This window comes from Lutjanus erythropterus, chromosome 3 (genome assembly GCF_056507025.1).
Source record: "Lutjanus erythropterus isolate fLutEry1 chromosome 3, fLutEry1.hap2, whole genome shotgun sequence".
Classification (NCBI taxonomy): Eukaryota; Metazoa; Chordata; class Actinopteri; order Lutjaniformes; family Lutjanidae; genus Lutjanus; species Lutjanus erythropterus.
Genome location: NC_139319.1, coordinates 2,911,908 through 2,933,086, shown reverse-complemented (window position 1 = coordinate 2,933,086; position 21,179 = coordinate 2,911,908). Strand labels below are relative to the sequence as shown.

Genomic DNA, 21,179 nt, shown 5'->3' with positions numbered 1-21,179 from the left:
ATATGCAAAAGGTTGCTGTGGAAATAAAGCCTTGATTGAGGAGGAAAAATGCATTTGGTAATGTTTGGTATAAGTAAATTTTTATGTTTTTTTAAAACAACAATTAATCATTTAATTGATTATTATTGCTACCAGTTATCAATTAAGGAAAAGTGCTTATAATTTGTAACTCTAATCCCTACTCTGACATAGAGGCACAATGTTAATACAGCGTTATTAATGTTTCTGTAATGTTAATGGGTTTCAGTTATTGTTTTTGGGATATATACATTGCAGTTATTGTACAGCACTTTTATTAAAAGACAATAAAATGATATATATGACCTCAGAAATGGACTGATATGAATTGCTGTGTGAAGTACATATTGTTTTACAGTCATCATCATAACCTTGTTTGTATCACGCCGGATCACCTCCAATAAAACAACTTATTCACAAACCACAACTCATTTGCTTTTGTTATGAATTTCAGTCATTTATTATTGTTTATTGGAGTTGTCTCTTATCAGAGGTCAAACTGGAACAAACAGAGGGAGGGAGGTTGAGCCAGATTGACAGCTCCACCCAGCCTATGACACAGTGTGACGTATGCACCAGAACAACCAATCAGTTGCTGGGTGGGCGGGTACATAGTCCAAATTTTACGCGGCGCGCGGCGGGCCGAAACACCGAGAATGAATATCCCGGTCTCAACCGGTTTCAACCGGTCCGTGGTTGGAAGCATGAGCTTAGAGGAAGAGCACACTTGCACGCATTAAAACATCTCTGCTCTCCAACAGTGTGTGCGAATAGAATCAGAAATAAAAACGAGACTCTTTCACTTCGTGATTATGACTCGGAATACCGCTCTAAATGTGACTCCGTGAATCTGTGTTGTTAGCTTAGCTTACATTAGCCAGCAGACTTGAATCATCATTGACTTTTCCATTAGCACGCTAAGTTGCTATTAGCCTGGTGGGAGTCGGCTGTAATTATTTATAGCTGAAGAAAGATATGCTCAGACTGGTTGAAGACAAGAAACAATAGGCTGCTTTAAACTGCGGGAGCCTTTTAATACATCGCCAAGAGTCGAGAAGTATCCATCGTAACGGTATTTTAAATTAGCGCTGTTAGTGTCATCCAGGAAAGCTAACATTAGCTTCTGGCTAGCGAAGGTTAGGAACAGTGTAAACGTGTGCCATGAGATAACATTGCACAGTTGCTTTCTGCGCATTGAGAAGATTAATATCCCGGTCTTCAACTACAACATACATCACTTAACAACAACTTGTTTTCGACGAGCGGATAGGACACATCAGGTAAGTTAAACCAGTTCAACAGCAGCCTAACTCACCCATCGTGGGCTAACGTTAGCATCCGTCAGTTTCAAAAGTAATGTGGTGTTATTGTCTGGGGGTTAACTAACAGTTACACAGGCCACACATGACAGAGTGCATTGTAGCCGGAGGACTGGTGTCTCCCCGATCTGTTAAACGCATTTTAGTTGCTCTCATTTGATACAAAACGGGTCTATCAGTCTGACTGTGGTGACTGTAGCTTTGTGCTCGCAGTCAGCCAGGTGGGGGCGTTGTTTCACGTTTTACAAGTGTATGATTGGTTTGAATGGGTGTCATAATTGGACCACGAGGGCTGACTGACACATTTTGGCTCAACAAGAATAACTTGTTTCTGTTCGACGTGAAAGGAAAACTAACTATGCTTGTAGTCCCAAAATACACCCCCGTTTTGGCTCATCTTTCCAGATATAACTTTTTATTAAATGTAAAGTTAGATGTCACTAGTTTGTGGAATAGTACTTTAAATACTAGTATAAAATGTATTCGAGTTTATACTCAGAGCTTTAGTTTGGAGCCCAACTGATATATTAATCTACCGATTTTATCTGCCCAATATTGAACTATCACAGCTATATTGACATTTTTTAGAGGATGATGCTCATTGTCTTTACATGTTTTAATTTTTTGGTTTTACATGCAACATTTAATATATTTTTTGACCTTTTTTATTTCAAATCTGTGGTATGTATTTAGCTCATTGTTTTTGTGATAAGAGATCTGTCGTTTAAAAAAAAAAGAAAATAAACTTTTCCTGATTACAGTACCTTAAATGTGAATATTTTCTGTGTCAGTAAACTGAATATCTTTCGGTTGTGAGTAAATCAAGACATTTGAGGCTATTGTTTTGGATTTTGGGAAACACTGATTGACATTCTTCCTAGTCATTTGTAATAAGTATAATGTTTATAGTTAGTTATAAAGTGAATACGTTTACTGTTTCAGTGCCCTAATGTCAAATACAGTCGATTATGTGAAGCTGTAAAATAGTGGAAAAACAACCTGTATATCGTATTTTTTATTTTGTGTGCGTTTAATGTTAGGACTGCAACTAGCATTTATTTTCATTGTAGATTAATCAACAGGTTTTTTTTCTTGATTAATTGATTGTTTGGTCTATAAAATATCAGACAATTGTGAAAAATGTCATCAGTGTTTCTCAAAGCCCAAGATGACATCATCAAATGTTTTGTTTTGTTCACAACCCAAAAATATTCAGTTTAATAAAGAAACCATGAAATATTTATATTTAAGAAGTTGGAATCAGAGAATTTTGACTTTCTTTCTTTATTGATTATCAAAATAGTTGGTGATTAATTCAGTAAATTAAATAGTTGACCACAGATATTTAAATCCTTAACACCGACAAGATAACTGGGGAACCAATGAGCAGTATTACTCACATGACAAACCACTACATCATGACTCTAGCTCACAAGATAATAGCAGACTTGCCACACACAGTTCATCTGTGGCCCAAACATGCACCTTTATCTTCAGATTGACGATATAGCGTGCCCAGGATGTGGACTAAAAGAGGCATCACACCCTTTGTCTCATGCAGCATTCAGCTACTCAACAAGCTCTGATCACATGGGCTCAATTTGGCACTTTCTTGAACTTGCACTTGATGTTCAAAATGGATTTCCCAAAACTATGCTTTTTGTAGTTTTTCTATAATGCTTATGTTTTATATTAATATTATTTGTTGTCAGAGATGGTTGTTGATATCCTTTTATGCAGTTTGTGCCAGACAAAGTCTGACGAAGGTCTAAGGGCAGTGAGGGTTTCTTTCATTCATTCTAACTGTATTCTCTACTTGTAGATGTGTGTAGATATTTTTATGTTTCACTAGTGTACCAGGTACTGCTGTGGTTGAAATTAAAAGTCTCCTTCCCTCCCCTCAGAAGCTCTATGCCAGCAGAAATGACGATGTTGGCGGATCACCCAGCCAGACAGCTGCTGGACTTCAGTCAGAAACTGGACATCAACCTGTTGGACAATGTTGTCAACTCCATGTACCACGACATTGGATCCCAGGTGAGAACTGCTTCTTTCCAATTCACACGTCCGGGTGGCATTCTTGTGTAGTCAGTGCAAATCTGTGACACTTTGGTCAAATTTCTGAAGAAATTGTTGCTTAGCTTAACTATCCACCTACTGGGGGGGGTCAGGTCATATATGATGAGTAAACTTGGGGGAAACAGACCTGTCTTTGATTTTCAAAACCTAAAGGTTTATGGTTTTAAATAGTTTGCTATGTTGCTCTCTTGTAGCAACGAGTGGCCCAGGAAGTTCTCACCAACCTGAAGGACCACCCAGATGCCTGGACGAGGGTCGACACAATCCTGGAGTTCTCTCAGAACATGAAAACTAAAGTACGTACCTGACGCATTCTGATCTAGTAACAGAGAAAAGCTATGAACTCCCATCAGCTGCTTGTTGACAGTCTCTTGGGGCCAGTGTAATATTGTGAGCTGATGTTTATCAGTTTATCTGCATCAGGCCAAAGCTTTCAGGGCAGTGAGCTTTGAGAATTCATACTCTGCTTCATGTCCACTGTACTTATTACATTTTCTCCAGCTAATGAAAGCTTACTGTGTTTAAATCTGGTTATCTGCAAAATTATTAGTTTTGACATTTTTGGTGCATCTTGGTTGTGATGATAACTTGCCAAGAAAACCTTTAGATTTTTGTTTTTTTTTCCCTTGGTGTCGCTGTTGTCATTATTTGTTCAGATATGATGGCTTTCAATGCATATTTTAAATTATCCACAGTTGTTCCCTCTTTAGTACCACAGTTACTGCTGCCAGAACTGTTAAATGCTGCAAATAACATCAAATACCCCCTTAATATAGGGTTGATTTTGCTGTGTTGCAACAATAGATATTTACAGACATCACTGTCATTTCCATTAGGAATACAGCATAATATCAACACATCAGTGGGATCGGCCAGTAAAGGCTTTGAATTGAAATATCAGTATCAACCTGAAAAGAACGTTTCTGCCAATATAACAGGCTGATAAAGTTTTGATTATGCAAACGTGACATGGTTATGCCTGCAGTGTGGAGGCTGTTTGAACTGACTAAAAGGATATCAGAGTTGCTATTTGCAAACATCGCGCAGGGTTGGTTATGTGAGGAGGAGCCACATCACATTTCCTCAACACAATAAATTTAACTGTCCATCTTATTAGCTGTCATCCTGTTCAGTGTGATGAATTTGTGAAGAACAAAGAGAAACAGCACCTTTGAAAAAACTGTCATTAGTAGTTTTCTTGGTTTGCCCAGTGAATACGTAGATGTTGTATTGTATGCCTGCGAGTGTCAGTGGGCCATCACGATAAGAGAAGGAGTATTGATATTGCCATCGTCACACATCTGCCACAATGAGTGGGAAAATATTGTCATATCAACAAAAATCCAATGTCATGCATCCTGAATTTCCAGTCATTTAAATTTCTGTTTTTGTGTAAGGATAATGTCAAATGGTCCAAACATGGTCACAGATGGTGCACACATTTTTACTTTCTATTATGAGTATCTGCATGCACAGACATGCTCACATGTGTATGCTCCATACCTACAGTCCATGAGTCATAAATATTGGCTTCATGCTGCTGTACATGTATGACATCACCAAGGATACATGACTATATTGTGGTTGTCTTTTGTTTATTGTTAATTAGCGTGTGATGTGAACAAACTGTTACTTTTTTAGAGCTCTAATATGTCTCTGTTTCTCTCTCAGTATTATGCACTGCAGATTCTGGAGACAGTCATTAAAACACGTTGGAAGATTCTCCCTAGAAATCAGTGTGAAGGTCAGTTTAATTACGTTAAACTGATAAAGATGTTTTCTTTCTGAGATGTGCTGCTTGTCAGAAAAAATGAATTTTCCATTTAATTCTCTCTTTCAGGCATCAAGAAATATGTTGTTGGCTTGATCATCAAGACTTCTTCTGATCCTGCAAACATGGAGGTGAAGTTGCAACAATGAAAGATGCAGGATGTTGTAAATTAAATCAGTGTTGCTCAGTACTGATGTCACTGTTCTGATCATTTGCAGAAAGAGGGAGTGTACATCTCAAAACTCAACATGATCCTTGTACAGGTAAATAAGCATTTAATTATTTGGCACAAGAACGATGACTGACGTGACGTGATAAAGCTGGTGACACAGAGCTTCTTCTTCTCTCTTCTCTGGACTGGTTTAGATCCTGAAGCAGGAATGGCCCAAACACTGGCCCACCTTCATCAGTGACATCGTGGGTGCGAGTCGGACCAGTGAGAGCCTCTGTCAGAACAACATGATCATCCTCAAACTGCTCAGCGAGGAGGTTTTTGACTTCTCCAGTGGTCAGATGACCCAGGTGAAGGCCAAGCACCTCAAAGACAGGTAACTGATAAAAGATGATGAATTGTGACTAATACGAAATGAAAAGTTGTTGCTATATTTTGGTTGGGGCTTGTTATTCATCTGTTCTGTCCACCACTTCTGCAGAACAGTATAAACTGTTCACTGTTCAGTCATCATGTGAGTTTGTCTATTGACAGTTCACTGAAGTTTTATTCCAACGAGATGGCTGCATTCTCAAAAATGTTGACAGAAGAGAGAGAGCCTGTGTTACTGTATGAAATTGTACTACGAACTGATAAAAAATTATGTGCATCCAGATGGCTGGGTAGAAGCAAAATTTAGTTTTCTCAGAGCAGTCTCTGACAGGGCTACATTTTTACCCACAGCAAGTAAAATATTACTCATTAAAACAAGCTCAATACAGTTTATAATGGAAGGGAAATTGAATTGTGAAACTGCTCGAAGCAGACAGGCTCAAATTTCTGTGCAACAAATCATCTGATAGCCAAATGTTTGATCAGATAATCAGATGTAATAACAGACTGAGCATCAGACAAAAGGTAATCTGGAGGAACTTTAGTCAAATTTTAAAACCGTTTGGGATTAAGCTTTGGTTTAATCCATACAGTGTGTTTGATCTTAAGACATGACTCTGTCGTCACTGATAACCTCTACTCTTTGTCTTTCAGCATGTGCAACGAGTTTTCTCAAATATTCCAGCTGTGCCAGTTTGTGATGGTAAGAAAACGTTGACATCACACCTAACAACTATTAGCATCTGCCTTTGATGTTCCACAGACACCACAATCTTTTCTCATATGTGCCTTGTTTGTTTGTGTAGGAAAACTCCCAGAATGCCCCGCTGGTCCATGCCACACTGGAGACTCTTCTGCGCTTCCTGAATTGGATTCCTTTAGGTTACATCTTTGAGACCAAGCTCATCAGCACTCTGGTCTACAAGGTAAACCAGCTAATTTACATCCAGCAAATCAAAACTTAATGTGAAGCATTGTATAACATTGCACTTTTAACATTTAAGTAATTTATCAAGCTGAAACATTCAGTGGTTTAAGCTCAGCTTGTAAGGATTTACTGCCTTGCTCTGTTTTATATTATTGTGACCTGAGCTGAAACTTTGGCGTTTGACAAAACAAGCAATTTTAAGAGGTCATCTTGAATTCTGAGAAACTATGACTTTTTTTTCGTTTTTGTCTTACAATTTATAAACCAGGCCATTAATCCATTAGTTGAAAATCAAAAATGGGTCAATTGATAATGAAAATTATCTTTAGTTGCAGCCCTACTTTCCTCTGCATTTTGTCACACATGTACTGTCAGTCAGTTTCAGCCTGCAGTCAATGCTGAGGATGTAAATGCTCTGAATTCTAAAGCTGCTATTTTTCATAGAAAAATGAGTAGAAATGCTGATTTCTAATTCAGAAGGAACGCTGAAACTGGCAGTTTGGCACCAACCAGATTTGTTTCATTTGTGTGTTTCAGTTCTTGAATGTGCCCATGTTTCGCAACGTGACGCTGAAATGTTTGACTGAGATCGCCGGAGTGAGTGTCAATCAGTACGAGGAGCAGTTTGTCAACCTGTTTACCCTCACCATGTGCCAGCTCAAACAGGTACACATGCAAACACGCACAGAAACACACACACAATCATTTTGAGTGGTGCTCAAGTTAATTGCACTCAGTATGATTACACACGAGCACACTTACATGTTCCCAGTCTGTTATTACACACAAAAACACACTTTGTGCAAACCTCCTCCTTTCCTGTCACACGCATGCACATGCACACACACAGTCTGCAGGCAGCACAGACATGCTGTCAGTGTGTTACTGCACACACACACACACACACACATGCACACATGCACACACAAACATTGTCAGTCGACGTAAGCAGTTTTCTGTTTGTTCACTGTTATTACAAATAGACACAAATAACACATCTGTGGCAGACTCAACGTGTGATTTCAGTCGAAAGCCAAACGGGGAAATTCCAAAAACGAAAGGCATGAGTGGAACTCTTAGTGTAGTCAGTTGTTAGTACTTTATTTGTGAATTTTGGGGTGTTAATCTTTGTTTCTTCAGAGAATCATAAGTTCACAGGAAGGTTTTGATCCCACTGACTTCTTCAGACAGCACTGGGGAAAAGTGACACACTTCAGCTAGCTGTTCAGAATTGGCTGACAGGTGTGGTTGCTGACACCCTTGACACACCTACACAGTGTGTGCTTTTACAGACTGCCTGAGGCTAAAAAGATGACAGACAGCACAAAGAAATACTTTCCAGCATTAACCAGTGATTTTCTGAATAAAAAGTGTAATAACATTAGATTATATTAACAAGACTGTGTACAAACAACCAGATTACCATTTAATGCCTGTGTAATTTTGATCAGACTGACAAACTTTTTCAGCACGTTTCAAGTTACAGAGTGCTTTATATGAGGGCATGAGAAAGAAGGAATAAAGGCTAAAACAATGAGACAGTGTGCATATATGCAGAATATCAATGTAGTAAAATCAAAGAAAACAAATGGGATGATGCGTTTTTCAAGTTTTGAACATTTTGCTCCTTTGAGACTCAAAAGGCAAAATGCTGTTTGAAAGTAAAGCAGGAACAACACAACAACGTTCAGACTAAAATGTTGACAGCAGTCTTCATGCTCTGATCAGTGTAATTTTACTTCTCTTGTAGCTCAGTTCTGTATTCACGAATCAGGTATCAGTAGGTACAAATTATTTAAATATGACTCAAACATTTGAACTATCTTGAAGTCTTGGATTCAATAACAGCTCACCTGTGATATGATCATTTTAATTCACTCTAACTGGTCTGAATCTGTTTACCATCTGCATGTGCACACACACATACACACTCTCTTTACCAGCCAGATGCTAACAGCTCCCCCTGCCTGCAGCAATCCTCAATGTGAGAGTGGAAGAGAGGAGTAATCCTGACAGATCATAGAAAATGTTTTATTTAGAGTTGTGAGTGATGCTGTCAGGTCTAAAAAGCCATGTTCCCTGATACGAGGTGCTAACAATGAAGAGTCATCAAGTCAGAGGAAGAGGGTTATATTTATAATATATAGAGCAGAAGTTCCTAAGGTTTTTTTTTTATTTTTGAGCAGAAAGAGTCTGTTTGTGAAAACATTTTGCAGGTTGCAGATGTCTATGAGCTGTGAGTGGTTATACTAAAGATTTCCTATACTTCTCAGATGTTGATGTCGAATAAAATTTTGATTACTGCCCACAAAAGTAAAAGTATACCGTATTTCACAAGAGATAGGCCAGAAAAGAACCAAACATTTTTTGGTAGTAGTAGTAGATTTTTTTTACCCCATTAATCTTACATCATCCCTCTCAGATTTATCTTCTCCAAAGACCAGATTGGACAGTGCTGATCTTCACAACATTTAGGACTGTTAATAGATGTAAAGCAATACACTTCTAACAAGAAGCATGATCTTACGTGTGAATTCTGGATTTTTTTTAATGGTTCAGATCTTGAGTGTTAAAGTTCATTGCTGAATTAAGAAGCAGGTTAATTTACCAACTTTTTCCATATCATTGAACCCCAACTCATGGTCTTTCTCACCAGCTGGTGTTTGAGGGGCTGCTTTGTTAGTTTTAGTTGAAACGGTGATCTTGGGTGGTCTCATGGCTCAGTGGTTTAAGACAAAACCTATTTACAGTAAATGCAGTTTCGCTAAACAAAACACACTATGGATGCAATTATGGCAGAACAATTGAGAGAAAATTAAGTTTGTCTAAATAAATAAAGGCCAGTTTGTGAGGTAACGTTTTGTCATCTGGTCAGATGCTGCCTTTGAACACCAACATCCGACTGGCCTACGCCAACGGGAAGGACGATGAGCAGAACTTCATCCAGAACCTCAGCCTGTTCCTCTGCACCTTCCTCAAAGAACATGGTCAGCTCATCGAGAAGAGACCCAACCTGCGAGAGACACTCATGGAGGTAGGAGGATGAGACCAATTCCTTTCTGTCAAATCTGTTTCATTACAGTTATTCTTCAAATGAAGTTTTGTTTGTCACATGGAAAGAACTTGAATGATTGTTGGGGTCTGGGTGAGTAAACAAACCTACAACTCTCATTTCCTCCTCTGCTTCAGGGTTGTTAGAAAGAAAACTCCCCCTCATATCCAGTGACTGTATTTCCTGCCCCTCTCTTGTTTCCCTTGCATTTGGTTTCCTGATTACACCTTTGCAATGACATACATTTGGGATCAATTAGTGGAAAGGGCCACTTTTCCTGTGGCTGTTTGTCCACTTGTATAAGAATACTTACTTGGAGATAATTGTTCCAGGAGGAGACTGAGATGTTGACAGCAAAAGAGAAGGAGGCAGATAGTCTGTGTAGCAGTTTACTCAAGAAAAGACTTTAGTTGGTATTTTGCTGTAGGTAAACACAGAGAGAGAGACGTTTCCCACAGAATGACAGTGTAACTGTGGTGGGACGAGGGGAGATGGGTACATTTGTTTGAAAATATTTCAGAAAACATTACAACAATAACACATTACAACATTATTTCTACTTAATTCTCTACCTTATTTTAGTGTTTAGTTGCAAATGACTTTAATCAGCTCACCTTGCGTTTCCCTTTAGTTCTCTTCTCCCCACACACACTTGCACCTCGTCTCTGACTGCACACACTGATGTCTTTATGTTGCCTAAAAAACAACCTGCGTTTTGGATTTTTTTCACCTGCGAACTTGTTGTTGCAACAGCAGGTGAACCATGTAAATGAATGAAAATGATTGAAACCATATACGTGAAACAGGAGATTGTTTCTGGAGTGAGGGGGAGTGAGGGGGAGATCAAGCTTTGGTCTTGTTACATTAGATCAGAATAGTGTTAAGTAATTTATATGTATAACCTGGACATTTAGCAAATGTTTTGCACTGGTGTGAAAGTTGTTCTATCACATCAAACCAGGTGTTGCTGCCACAGCAGGTCAAAGCAGACCCCAACAAACATCTGTGGTTATAAGTTGTTCCTCCTCTTTTAAAAGAAGTAAATCCATTTTACTCTTATCAAATCATACATGAGGAAATGTTTTGCGGTGATGTAATGTGTGCTTTAACCTGTGGAATACTGTCATGTGACCTCACCACACTTTGCCCCGCCCTCAGGCCCTGCACTACATGCTGCTGGTGTCAGAGGTGGAGGAGACTGAGATCTTTAAGATCTGTCTGGAGTACTGGAACCACCTGGCAGCAGAGCTCTACAGGGAGAGTCCCTTCTCCACCTCCAGCACCCCGCTGCTGTCCGACGTCCCGCCTCGCAGACACCTCTACCTGCCTGTTCTGTCCCAGGTACAACTGTCACACAACACACACGCGCAAAGTTCTACCAGAGAATGTTTACACCTATTAACTGATTTATGACACAAATTATATAGGGCTGCTGCTATTTATTTCATTTAAATGATTAAAATTGTGAAAAATGCAATCTGATTTCTTTGCTATCTGATGTCAGATAACAGTTAGAAAACCCAAAGATATTAAGTTGACTATCATAAAAGACAAAAAAGCAACTGATACTCATTCTGGAAGCTGGAACCAGCGAATACTGGCATTTTTGCTTGGAAAAACTTTAACAGGTGATTAGCAAAATAATTGCCAAATACTTCTCTCAAAAGATGGATTGTTTAATCATATTTGCTCTAAAACCTGCATCCAAACCAGCTGTGGATTTACAGGGGTGAACTTTTTCACATCTTTGTGATTTGGGAGACTGGTCAGTCGAACAGACTCACATTAGCCTCATTTTTCCTCCTCATCTTCTTGTAGGTGCGTCTGCTGATGGTGAGCCGCATGGCCAAACCAGAGGAAGTGCTTGTGGTGGAGAACGACCAGGGCGAGGTGGTCAGGGAGTTCATGAAGGACACAGACGCCATTAACCTTTACAAAAACATGAGAGAGACTCTCGGTAAGTTAAAGCATGTCTACGGTGGTAAATGCATGGTTCTGCTTCAGATACACTAATGTAAACTAATTAAAACACCAGTTCCAGTTTGAGTGTTGCTTTTCTTGTCGTTTCCCTGGTAGTGTAAATTTATTTATGACTCAACTCATTATCTGTGGTATTCTGGTTTGTTTTGTCCTGTATTGGCTCATACATGACCGTCACACTGAATTTGTTTACATTCTGTTGCAGTTACTTTGGTAACCTGGGTGAGGGTTGTTTATTAGAAATTGTGTATCTGGGTCAGGAAATTGGCAATCTGTGCAGGATTTTCCCAGAAAACAATGTATAGAATCATTGTTGGCCCTTTTTCCACAAAATTTGTTCTGGTTCTTGAAACAATCCATTCATGATTCTTTGAACCTTGGTACAACCAGCAAATCGGCCTGCATTTCCACTAGTTTTGAGTGGAACCGTTGTAATCAAGGATGTCGTCAATAGAAAGCATCGCGCAATGCACTACAACCTGTAGAATATGACATACTCACTTTGGTGCCCAAAGAAAAACTCCAGCAGGGAACATACTTTTCAGGTTCTGAAACAGTTTATTTTGGGTAGAAATGTTCAGAAATCATTCTAAGTAAGGTGCTTGAACTGGAACAGGTTCAGTGCTGTTTGTGGAAAAGGCGTAACCCTACAACCTATCAGAAGCATGTGACGACGGCTGTAACCGTAAAGACCCCTCCCTCCACCTGTACCTTCTTATTTACCTCATTTTTTTTTTTTGCTAGGCTTTGGACGCTTTACCAAACCAAACTTCTGTATTTGACGTCCAGGGAATGAGACTCAACAATAATCTTATCTTTCTGATGACAAACATAACTGACAAATCCTAATTATTCTACCTGTAAATTTGCACTGAGATGGTAAGAAACCAATTTAGAATTTCTGGTTTCACAGCTTCTTAATTTTTGTTCTCCTGAGAGTAACACCTACTGTTGGATCATCATTTTTCTGCTGTATTAGAAGCAAGCTGCTACCACTGAGTCAGAGGGAAATTAATGTCTAATTAATATTTATGGCAACCAAAAACAAAAAAAGAACTGTGTGAACATAACACAGCACAGAGATTGAGCAAACTGACACAACGGGTAGTTTGTATCCAGTAACTCTTTGTCATGTACTCATCCCTGTCTCTCTGTGTCTACAGTGTATCTGACCCATCTGGACTATGCCGACACTGAACGCATCATGACAGAGAAGCTCCACAACCAGGTGAACGGCACTGAGTGGTCGTGGAGGAACCTGAACATGCTCTGCTGGGCCATCGGCTCCATCAGCGGGGCGATGCACGAGGAGGACGAGAAGAGGTTCCTCGTCACCGTCATAAAGGTGAGACAGATGACATTATATCAGATTCAGCATCAAGCAGAAATTTAGAGCCATTTCTTTAACAAACTCCTGAGTCCAGTTTTATCAATCCTAACTGCTTTCCCTGTAATGCCAGACCATTTCTCCCAACCAGTTATCTACTCAGCAGTTATGTGTGTGTGTGTTAAACTGTGACATTAATTTGGTGCGTGTTCATTATGTGCTCAGGACCTGCTTGGCTTGTGCGAGCAGAAAAGAGGGAAGGACAACAAGGCCATCATAGCGTCCAACATCATGTACATTGTGGGCCAGTATCCTCGCTTCCTCCGAGCCCACTGGAAGTTCCTCAAGACTGTCGTCAACAAGCTGTTTGAGTTCATGCACGGTGAGAAACTAGAAAAGACCAAATACACCACACAATCCAGATCCAGTCCTTTTGCTTAAATCTCTCTCTAGATTTTTGATTTCACTGTCATTGAAACATTCATTCATAAACATCTATCTGGTCACAAACTCGATGGGATTCTGATGCTTAGAGCATAAGAAATAATCATAATACAGACCTTAAAGTGTCACTGTTACCCAGAGACTGGTCATGATTTTGTGTGATTCATCCTCCTCTTTGCACACAGAGACCCATGACGGTGTGCAGGACATGGCGTGTGACACCTTCATCAAGATCGCCCAGAAGTGCCGGCGTCATTTTGTCCAGGTTCAGGTGGGCGAGGTGATGCCCTTCATTGATGAGATCCTCAACAACATCAACACCATCATCTGTGACCTGCAGCCACAGCAGGTCAGTCCTGTTTCTGTACTCATCTCTCCTCTTTTTTTATGTCATTGTTTGTAAGTCGTTTTCTGTTGTCATCTATTAAAATGTTTCTTTGACATTTATCCAACATGCATTGTTTATAAGTTCAAGCCAGATAAAGTTTGCCCCTCATCTCTGCAGGTCCACACATTTTATGAGGCTGTTGGTTACATGATCGGTGCTCAGACAGACCAGGCAGTTCAGGAGCTTCTGATAGAGAAGTACATGCTGCTCCCTAACCAAGTGTGGGACAGCATCATTCAGCAGGCCACCAAGGTGAGGACAGCAGGAGGACTTATGATGTTTCTTTAATGCCCTCAAACATTCTTTGCCTGTAGACAACTTTTGATTTTAAACAAAAAAAAAAGCTATTTATACCAAATTATGGACTCTGCTGCAGAACGTGGACATCCTGAAGGATGCAGAGACGGTGCGTCAGCTGGGAAGCATCCTGAAGACAAATGTCAGAGCCTGTAAAGCAGTTGGTCACCCCTTTGTTGTCCAGCTGGGACGAATCTACCTGGACATGCTCAACGTCTACAAGTGCCTGAGTGAAAACATCTCCTCGGCTGTCCAAACCAACGGTTAGTTTGTCTGAATGTGTGCACGCGCTCTAAGCTGACTGGTAGCACATGCCAGATGTATATCTTTTTTTTCCTTGCTTTATTCATGAAAACATGATTTAGGAGGCTCTTTGGTCTAACAGAAAAATCAGTTTTAAGCAACTCTCTTTTATCTTGTTTGCAGGTGAGATGGTGACCAAACAGCCTCTGATCAGGAGTATGAGGACGGTAAAGAGAGAGACACTGAAGCTGATCTCAGGCTGGGTCAGTCGCTCCAACGACCCTCAGATGGTGAGCCGATTTTTTTTATTTTCCCTGGTCAATTCTGTAATGGAAGCTTTTAAAAGTGTCTTTATAATGACTTTTATTTTTAGCGGTGCTCCACACAAAGCATCCTCTGTGTTTAATTCAGCAGTGCTACAATAACACAGTAAAGGCACCTCCAATGCTGCTACAGCAAATGGAAAACTGGGCTAACTATTTTGGACTTACGCCCAGCTCCTTCTCAGAAACAGCAGCTATAATGTTTATAATTAAAATCTACAATTACAACAATGTTTTCAGTGCTGTGACCTGTACTGTAACACTGAGCGGGATCAAAACAGGAACCAGCAAAAAAATTCTTTGTTTAAATGTCTCTCAAACACAAGTTTAGTCAATATAATGAAAAAATATTGGGTCTACATTAGTACTTTAATTGAAGCCTTTTGTTTCCAAACCATTTTTCTCTGTTTTATTGAGATACAAACTTGTAATCTTTTTCCCCCACAAGGTTTTAGACTGAGTATAGAAGTATTTGAAAGTAGTAAACTGAAGTTTGAAGAATTTAAGTGTTTTTTTTCCTGAGCATATTTTTTGAATTTTCTGCAATGGGAGTGTCGTGTATTTACATTATGCTACAAACGCCAGCAGCATGACGAGGTGCTGAGCATCTAGTCTGCACGTTTGCTGCTTTTTTTGCTGGTCTTCAAGAGTTGAAAAGTATTCATCACTTTCCACCCAGTCATCCAATCACAGCCACAAACTGGGTCCTGCTCATACAGTATTCCTTGAAGCAAGCACCATCCAACTTCAGCTCTTTGAACCAAATGATGGTACTTGCAGATGTTTCCTCGCCCACAAAAACTCATGACCTGGGTGGGTCTTCTCTGCCTACGTGCTTCAGCCTTCCTCTCATCCAAAGCACAGACCAGTGGTAGTACTCGGTCTTCTCTTGGCATTTTTATATTAAGTATTTGTTGATAACACAAACGATCTGTGAAATTAGGTACTTGTAACACATACATATGTGTATTCCATATCATAATATCTCAGCTGAAAAAACACTGTACCTCCAAAGTACCCTCAATCCCAGCGGGGTCTTTTCAGAAATGCCCCTGGTGTTTTCAGCTGAAGGAAAAAAAAAAAACGCTTTGGTTGACACAGCCTCTTATTTTACACCATCTAATAAAGGGTTTCTTTGGGCTGCGTGTCCACTAATTCTGATCAAAAATAGTTAATGGTACAGTCATGGAAATTAGGCTGTTGGGTCTGTCAGCATGTTCATGTGATGTTCTGTGGTCCAGGTGGCAGAGAACTTTGTGCCCCCCCTGCTGGAGGCGGTGCTCATTGACTACCAGAGGAACGTTCCGGCCGCCCGAGAGCCAGAGGTCCTCAGCACCATGGCAACCATCGTCAACAAGCTGGGAGTCCACATCACAGGAGAAATCCCCAAGATCTTTGACGCCGTCTTTGAGTGCACTTTGAACATGATCAACAAGGTCGGTTGAGTCGAGTACAGGAAGAAAACAATGAAAATATGAAGTTACAAAGTTACAGACTTTTAACCCCTCGTTCTTTTCCTCCTCTGTCATCAGGACTTTGAAGAATTCCCAGAACACAGAACCCATTTCTTCTACCTCCTTCAAGCTGCCACCTCCCAGTGCTTCCCAGCCTTCCTGTCCATCGCCCCGGCCCAGTTCAAACTGATCCTTGACTCCATCATCTGGGCCTTCAAACACACGATGAGGAATGTGGCCGACACAGGTCAGAACCAACATCAACTCATCTGGTCACATAGATAGTTAAGAGCCTTGGCATTATTTGAAAATGTTGGCTCCTTGAAGACTTTGTCAGTCTAGAGCGGCCAGTTCGTTACAGTGTTTAGACATGAAGTTATGTTTGGAGCTGTAATAAGTGAACAGATTGGGAATTAATAATTACATTGTAAGAAAAAGTCTTGAAGTACAGCAGCAGGTAATTTGTAAGAATCTGTCTTTGAGCTTGTGTTGTTACTGGACTGCAAGTGATAAATCTTTGACAAGTTGCCCGTACCAGTCTATCAATGACCCGTTTTTTAAGTCAGAAATCTCGTGTTGAAACACAGAATTACATCACGGATAACTGATACTGTTTTCATGTCTCTTGGTCTAATAAGCATCTCCTTGGCTCCTGCAGGTCTACAGATCCTGTACACCCTCCTGCAGAACGTGTCTGGAGAGGAGGCCGCAGCGCAGAGCTTCTACCAGACGTACTTCTGTGACATCCTGCAGCACATCTTCTCTGTGGTCACTGATACGTCCCACACTGCAGGTAAAGGAACTGATGTGATGGCAGCTGGGAACTGTGTGGAAATGAAAATTATCAGATTAAAATCTGATAATAAGAATATCTGTATATTAATATGTAAAATAGAATTTCTCTCCTTGGATATTAGATGTTAATCTGTTGGATTTTAACAGCTTTTAGGGGCCAAATCAAAACATAGATCATCAAGTAAACTTTTTAGTTCATGTGATTTAAAAACTGACAAGCCTTGCTGCCTGCCTGCTCCCTGTTTACAGGTCTGACCATGCACGCCACCATCTTGGCCTACATGTTCAACCTGGTGGAGGAAGGGAAGGTCAGCGTTGCCCTGAGCGCCGCCAGTCCAGCCAACAACCAGGCGCACGTCCAGGAGTACATCGCCAACCTGCTGAAGACGGCCTTCCCCCATCTGCAAGAGTAAGTAGGCTTCAGCCTCGTCAGGTGAACCGCAGTGGGATTATATGAGCTGTGTGTTAATATTGATATTCAGTGCTCGTCTGTGCAGGAGATTTTACATAAACACCCTGGAATTAAAGGAAAAACTACAGGCTTTGTATGGGTGCTGGAAATCCTTGAAAACATCTGAATTTTAATGTTGGGTTTTTAATGTTTGTAAAGTGCATAGCTTTTGTATAAATTCAATTTAATTACTTGCAGAAATTGCTACATAATTGAATAGTTTGCTTTCTAGATGAGAAATAAAAACAGGAAACCTTGCTTTACCTTCAGTTTGTCACCCTTCTGTAGAATGCTAACGCAAGCATCATTTTTGTTGCTTATCGCACATCTGATTTTAGGTGATAAAGAAGTAAAATTATCATTTTCAGGACAGAACTAATTTACCATAACTCTCAGGTGCTGTAAAAGCTTGAAAATGCACCTTGAAAATTCTTGAACATGCTTGAATTTGATTTTGTTACAGGTATACAAAACTCGAAATTTAACAACTGAGGTATTTTCAACACAGCCACAGCAGCTGCAACAGACCAGAGTGCACTGACACCATAAAGCACATTTTGAGTGAAGTCAGCAGTTGTGATTGTAAACGTAACCCTGAGTGTTTGTTGTCCAGTCAGCACTGTTGAAGTCAGGGTTCTGTCTTCAGATTCTAGAGAATTCTTGTCACTTTGATTTCTGCATAAAATAAGGACAGAAGGCTGACATGGCCTTAAGCTTTGTTCCACAATCTAAATTTGACATCTTAATGTGGTGCTCGGACATTTTGAGGTTGTTAATTATGTGTGGTCAAAAAGTTTTAACATACTCACTGGTTCAGGTTATTTTTGAACGAAATACGTGATAATTGTTGGGCTCCATTCAAAAATGTAATCTGGATCTGCAGACTTATCCACTTTAGACACGAAGTCTTGTCAAAAAGCATTCAGGGAAATGCCTGCATGAAGTAGCCATATCAGACGAGAGGGAAGAAGCAAAAAGTTCATATCTGTTTCCTGGCTGTGATAAATGTTATTTTGTCCACATGCTGTATAGTTCACAGACTAACGGCTTATTGAACATCTTGTCTTCAGTGCCCAGGTGAAGGTGTTTGTAACGGGTCTGTTCAGCCTGAATCAGGACATCCCTGCCTTCAAGGAGCACCTGAGGGACTTCCTCGTGCAGATCAAGGTGAGTTTCCAGAAGAAACGGTAAACAGCTGCACCTGAAAACAAGATGATAAGATCAAAGAAGGACAAAAATTTGTCTTTTGGTTTGTGCCTATTTGTTTGAGAGGAAGAGTGCAGCAGTAGTCAAACAAGCTAGAGGGTGAATAGCAAGCTGGTGAATCAGTTAAATAAAATGTTTATTTTCTGATAGTTTCACAGCATTTATGCTCAAAACACAAATAAACATCCACATGCATGATTTGGTGTGAACACAGCCTTCAGACCTTCTCTCATTTGCAAATACTGCAGCTCTTGATTGCACTGATAGAGTCACTTTTAATTATAGCCAGACAATTTAGACAATATATTAAGGCTTTCTTTGCAAAATTAGACATCACTGTTTTCATTTATTTCCCTAAATCATGTTTGTTTGTTTGTTTGTTTTGGTGCACTCTAAGGAATAACAAGGTTTTGGGTATATTTGTTTTAAGAATGATGTTCATCTCTTTTTGCAAATCAGCCCCTCATGAAAGAAGGTATAACCTTTTATACACGTAAAATTCTCGCGCAACATTCAAATGCAAAGTGTATTTGATGAGTAAAGGACACAGCAAAGCAAAAAGCTGATGCCATAAAACATTAGTCAACCAACAAAAACAGCACACATACTCTAATCTGATTGGAAATACTTAAAAGCTATAACCTGCGTCAGAACTTATATTATTTTAACATGTGAGCGCAGAGACATTGTGGAAAGTTTGAGCAGAGGTAGACAGTCTCTCCCTCTGTGGGAAAATGTCAGCTTGGCCGGCTTGAATCTAAAGCCCGGAGCCTGGTGTGTGAGCGCCGCTGAGCCTCTGCTTGTGTGGTCCTGCAGGAGTTTGCTGGCGAGGACACGACGGACCTGTTCCTGGAGGAGAGGGAGACGGCTCTGCGCCAAGCCCAGGAGGAGAAACACAAGCTCCAGATGTCAGTGCCCGGCATCCTCAACCCCCACGAGCTGCCGGAGGAGATGTGCGACTGAAGCAGCAGCAGCAGCAGCAGCAGCAGCAGCAGCGAGCGGCGTGTACAAAACAGCTCTGCAGGGGGGAAAGGTCAAGAGAGAGCAAGGACGCTTCCTGTTGATAAATTGTTTTCTTTTCAAGTGTGTTTGTGTGCGAGTGTGTGTGTTTGAAAAGAGAATGAGGGGCCAGAGGAAGGACCCCAGCACTCGGTTGTACGTCGACCAAATCAATGTCAATATGTAAATGAGAATCGTCCCCCTGTCCCCCCTCAACCCTGGCGCGGATTCTTCTTTTTTTTTTTTTTTTCCTACAAACTTATTTTATACAAAGATTTTTTTGTGTAACTTGCCATCTTTTGTTAATTCTTTGCTAATTAAAGCTTTATGTCTGGCCATACGGTTCTTTTACACCTGCATGAAGTTGAAAGAATTCAAGGTTAATTTTAATCCCGCTTCACCTCCTCAATTCACCTCCTCTCCTATTTGTTAATATGTAATATATAATGTTGAAACACTTGCGATGGTTAGCTGATGGATTGCTCTGGTTTCAGAAGTGCCACGTGCATGGTGCAGGACGAATGTGACGCTCAAGGGGTAGACTTGTACTTCTTGCTTCCTATGTTGTCTTGTTTTGGTTTGTCAGTGTGTTTATTGTTTTTTTTTTTTTTTTTTTGTTTTTGTTTTTTTTTTTTCTTTCACTCTGGCTCTCTGGAGTCGGAGCTTCAGTTGGACCGCTCTGCGTTTGGATGAGAAAGGAAGGCTGTGTGCATATCATCCTGTTTGTAAAGCTGTCTTAGTACTCTGAGAATATAAAGTTGGCTATTTTTACAAAAACCATCCGTGTGACTGTGCTTCTTGTTCAAAGCGCCGAAGGTTACGGAAAGCCTGGAAAAGACGAGGAATGTCACAGCTTGCCTTCCAGGACAGGAAGGGTTACTGCAAATGACAAGTTTTCTAAAAGGTTTTGGAAAATGGTAGTGTTTTTTTTTTTTTGTTTTTTTTTTTTTCTTTTCTCAATTTGACTGAGTTCGGCTGATCGTGTTACCTTTGAGGAAACGGTTTCCAAACTGGAGGGTCAGTTCTACTGGAGGAGGCACGGGTGGAAAAATCACATACATATTTTTCCACTTACCTGTGGTTCTATTTATCCATCTAGATTTTACCAAGATAACAGCTGTAGAGATGCCTGCTGTCTCACAAATATAATGGAACAATAGCTCAAAGCCAAAAACTACATTTGAAAAACTCAACACTTGTGTATCGTGACCCTGTTACACATGATAAAAATGACACACCTTGTTGTGAGCAGTTTAATGTTGAAACTATATATTTTTTTCTGAATGCCAACTGTATCACTGTGCAGAAGGAAGCGCGCATCTACTCGAGGACGAGAGGCTCAAGCTCGTGAAGGTGCAGGATCGATAGTTTGGGCTGACCTACATCACCAATTCTTTGTCATTTTATAATTCTTCTCTGCGCCCTAGAGCCTCTGCTGTCAGTTTTGCTGCTGTCTAACACAAATAAAGAGAATTGGCAACTCGGTCAGGTGATTGGATCACGCTGCAGGTGTCGGCTGTTTTTACCGAATTTGGAAAATCCAGTTTTTCATGTTGTGCGC

General features: G+C 40.3%; 1 protein-coding gene across 1 annotated transcript; it reads left to right on the top strand.

The window, feature by feature from the left end:
- Positions 1–675: 675 nt before the first annotated feature.
- On the top strand, positions 676–20,395 carry xpo1a (exportin 1 (CRM1 homolog, yeast) a). The gene is made up of 25 exons (XM_084714668.1): positions 676–1,298; positions 3,242–3,374; positions 3,611–3,712; positions 5,088–5,160; positions 5,257–5,318; positions 5,406–5,450; positions 5,554–5,735; positions 6,386–6,434; positions 6,538–6,657; positions 7,197–7,325; positions 9,535–9,693; positions 10,870–11,052; positions 11,530–11,668; positions 12,855–13,036; positions 13,244–13,400; positions 13,648–13,811; positions 13,968–14,102; positions 14,227–14,410; positions 14,574–14,680; positions 15,955–16,149; positions 16,246–16,414; positions 16,826–16,960; positions 17,212–17,371; positions 18,484–18,580; positions 19,436–20,395. Exons 2-25 carry the CDS (start codon positions 3,249–3,251, stop codon positions 19,580–19,582), a joined length of 3,201 nt encoding a protein of 1,066 aa, XP_084570794.1. The 5' UTR covers positions 676–1,298; positions 3,242–3,248; the 3' UTR covers positions 19,583–20,395.
- Positions 20,396–21,179: the final 784 nt, after the last annotated feature.

Excerpts from the sequence above, each read along its gene's own strand:
- xpo1a (XM_084714668.1), top strand. The coding sequence starts at position 3,249 with ATGCCAGCAGAAATGACGATGTTGGCGGATCACCCAGCCAGACAGCTG. Across the intron at positions 6,435-6,537 it reads AGCTGTGCCAGTTTGTGATG|GAAAACTCCCAGAATGCCCC; the intron begins GTAAGAAAACGT and ends TTGTTTGTGTAG. Across the intron at positions 14,103-14,226 it reads TCATTCAGCAGGCCACCAAG|AACGTGGACATCCTGAAGGA; the intron begins GTGAGGACAGCA and ends ACTCTGCTGCAG.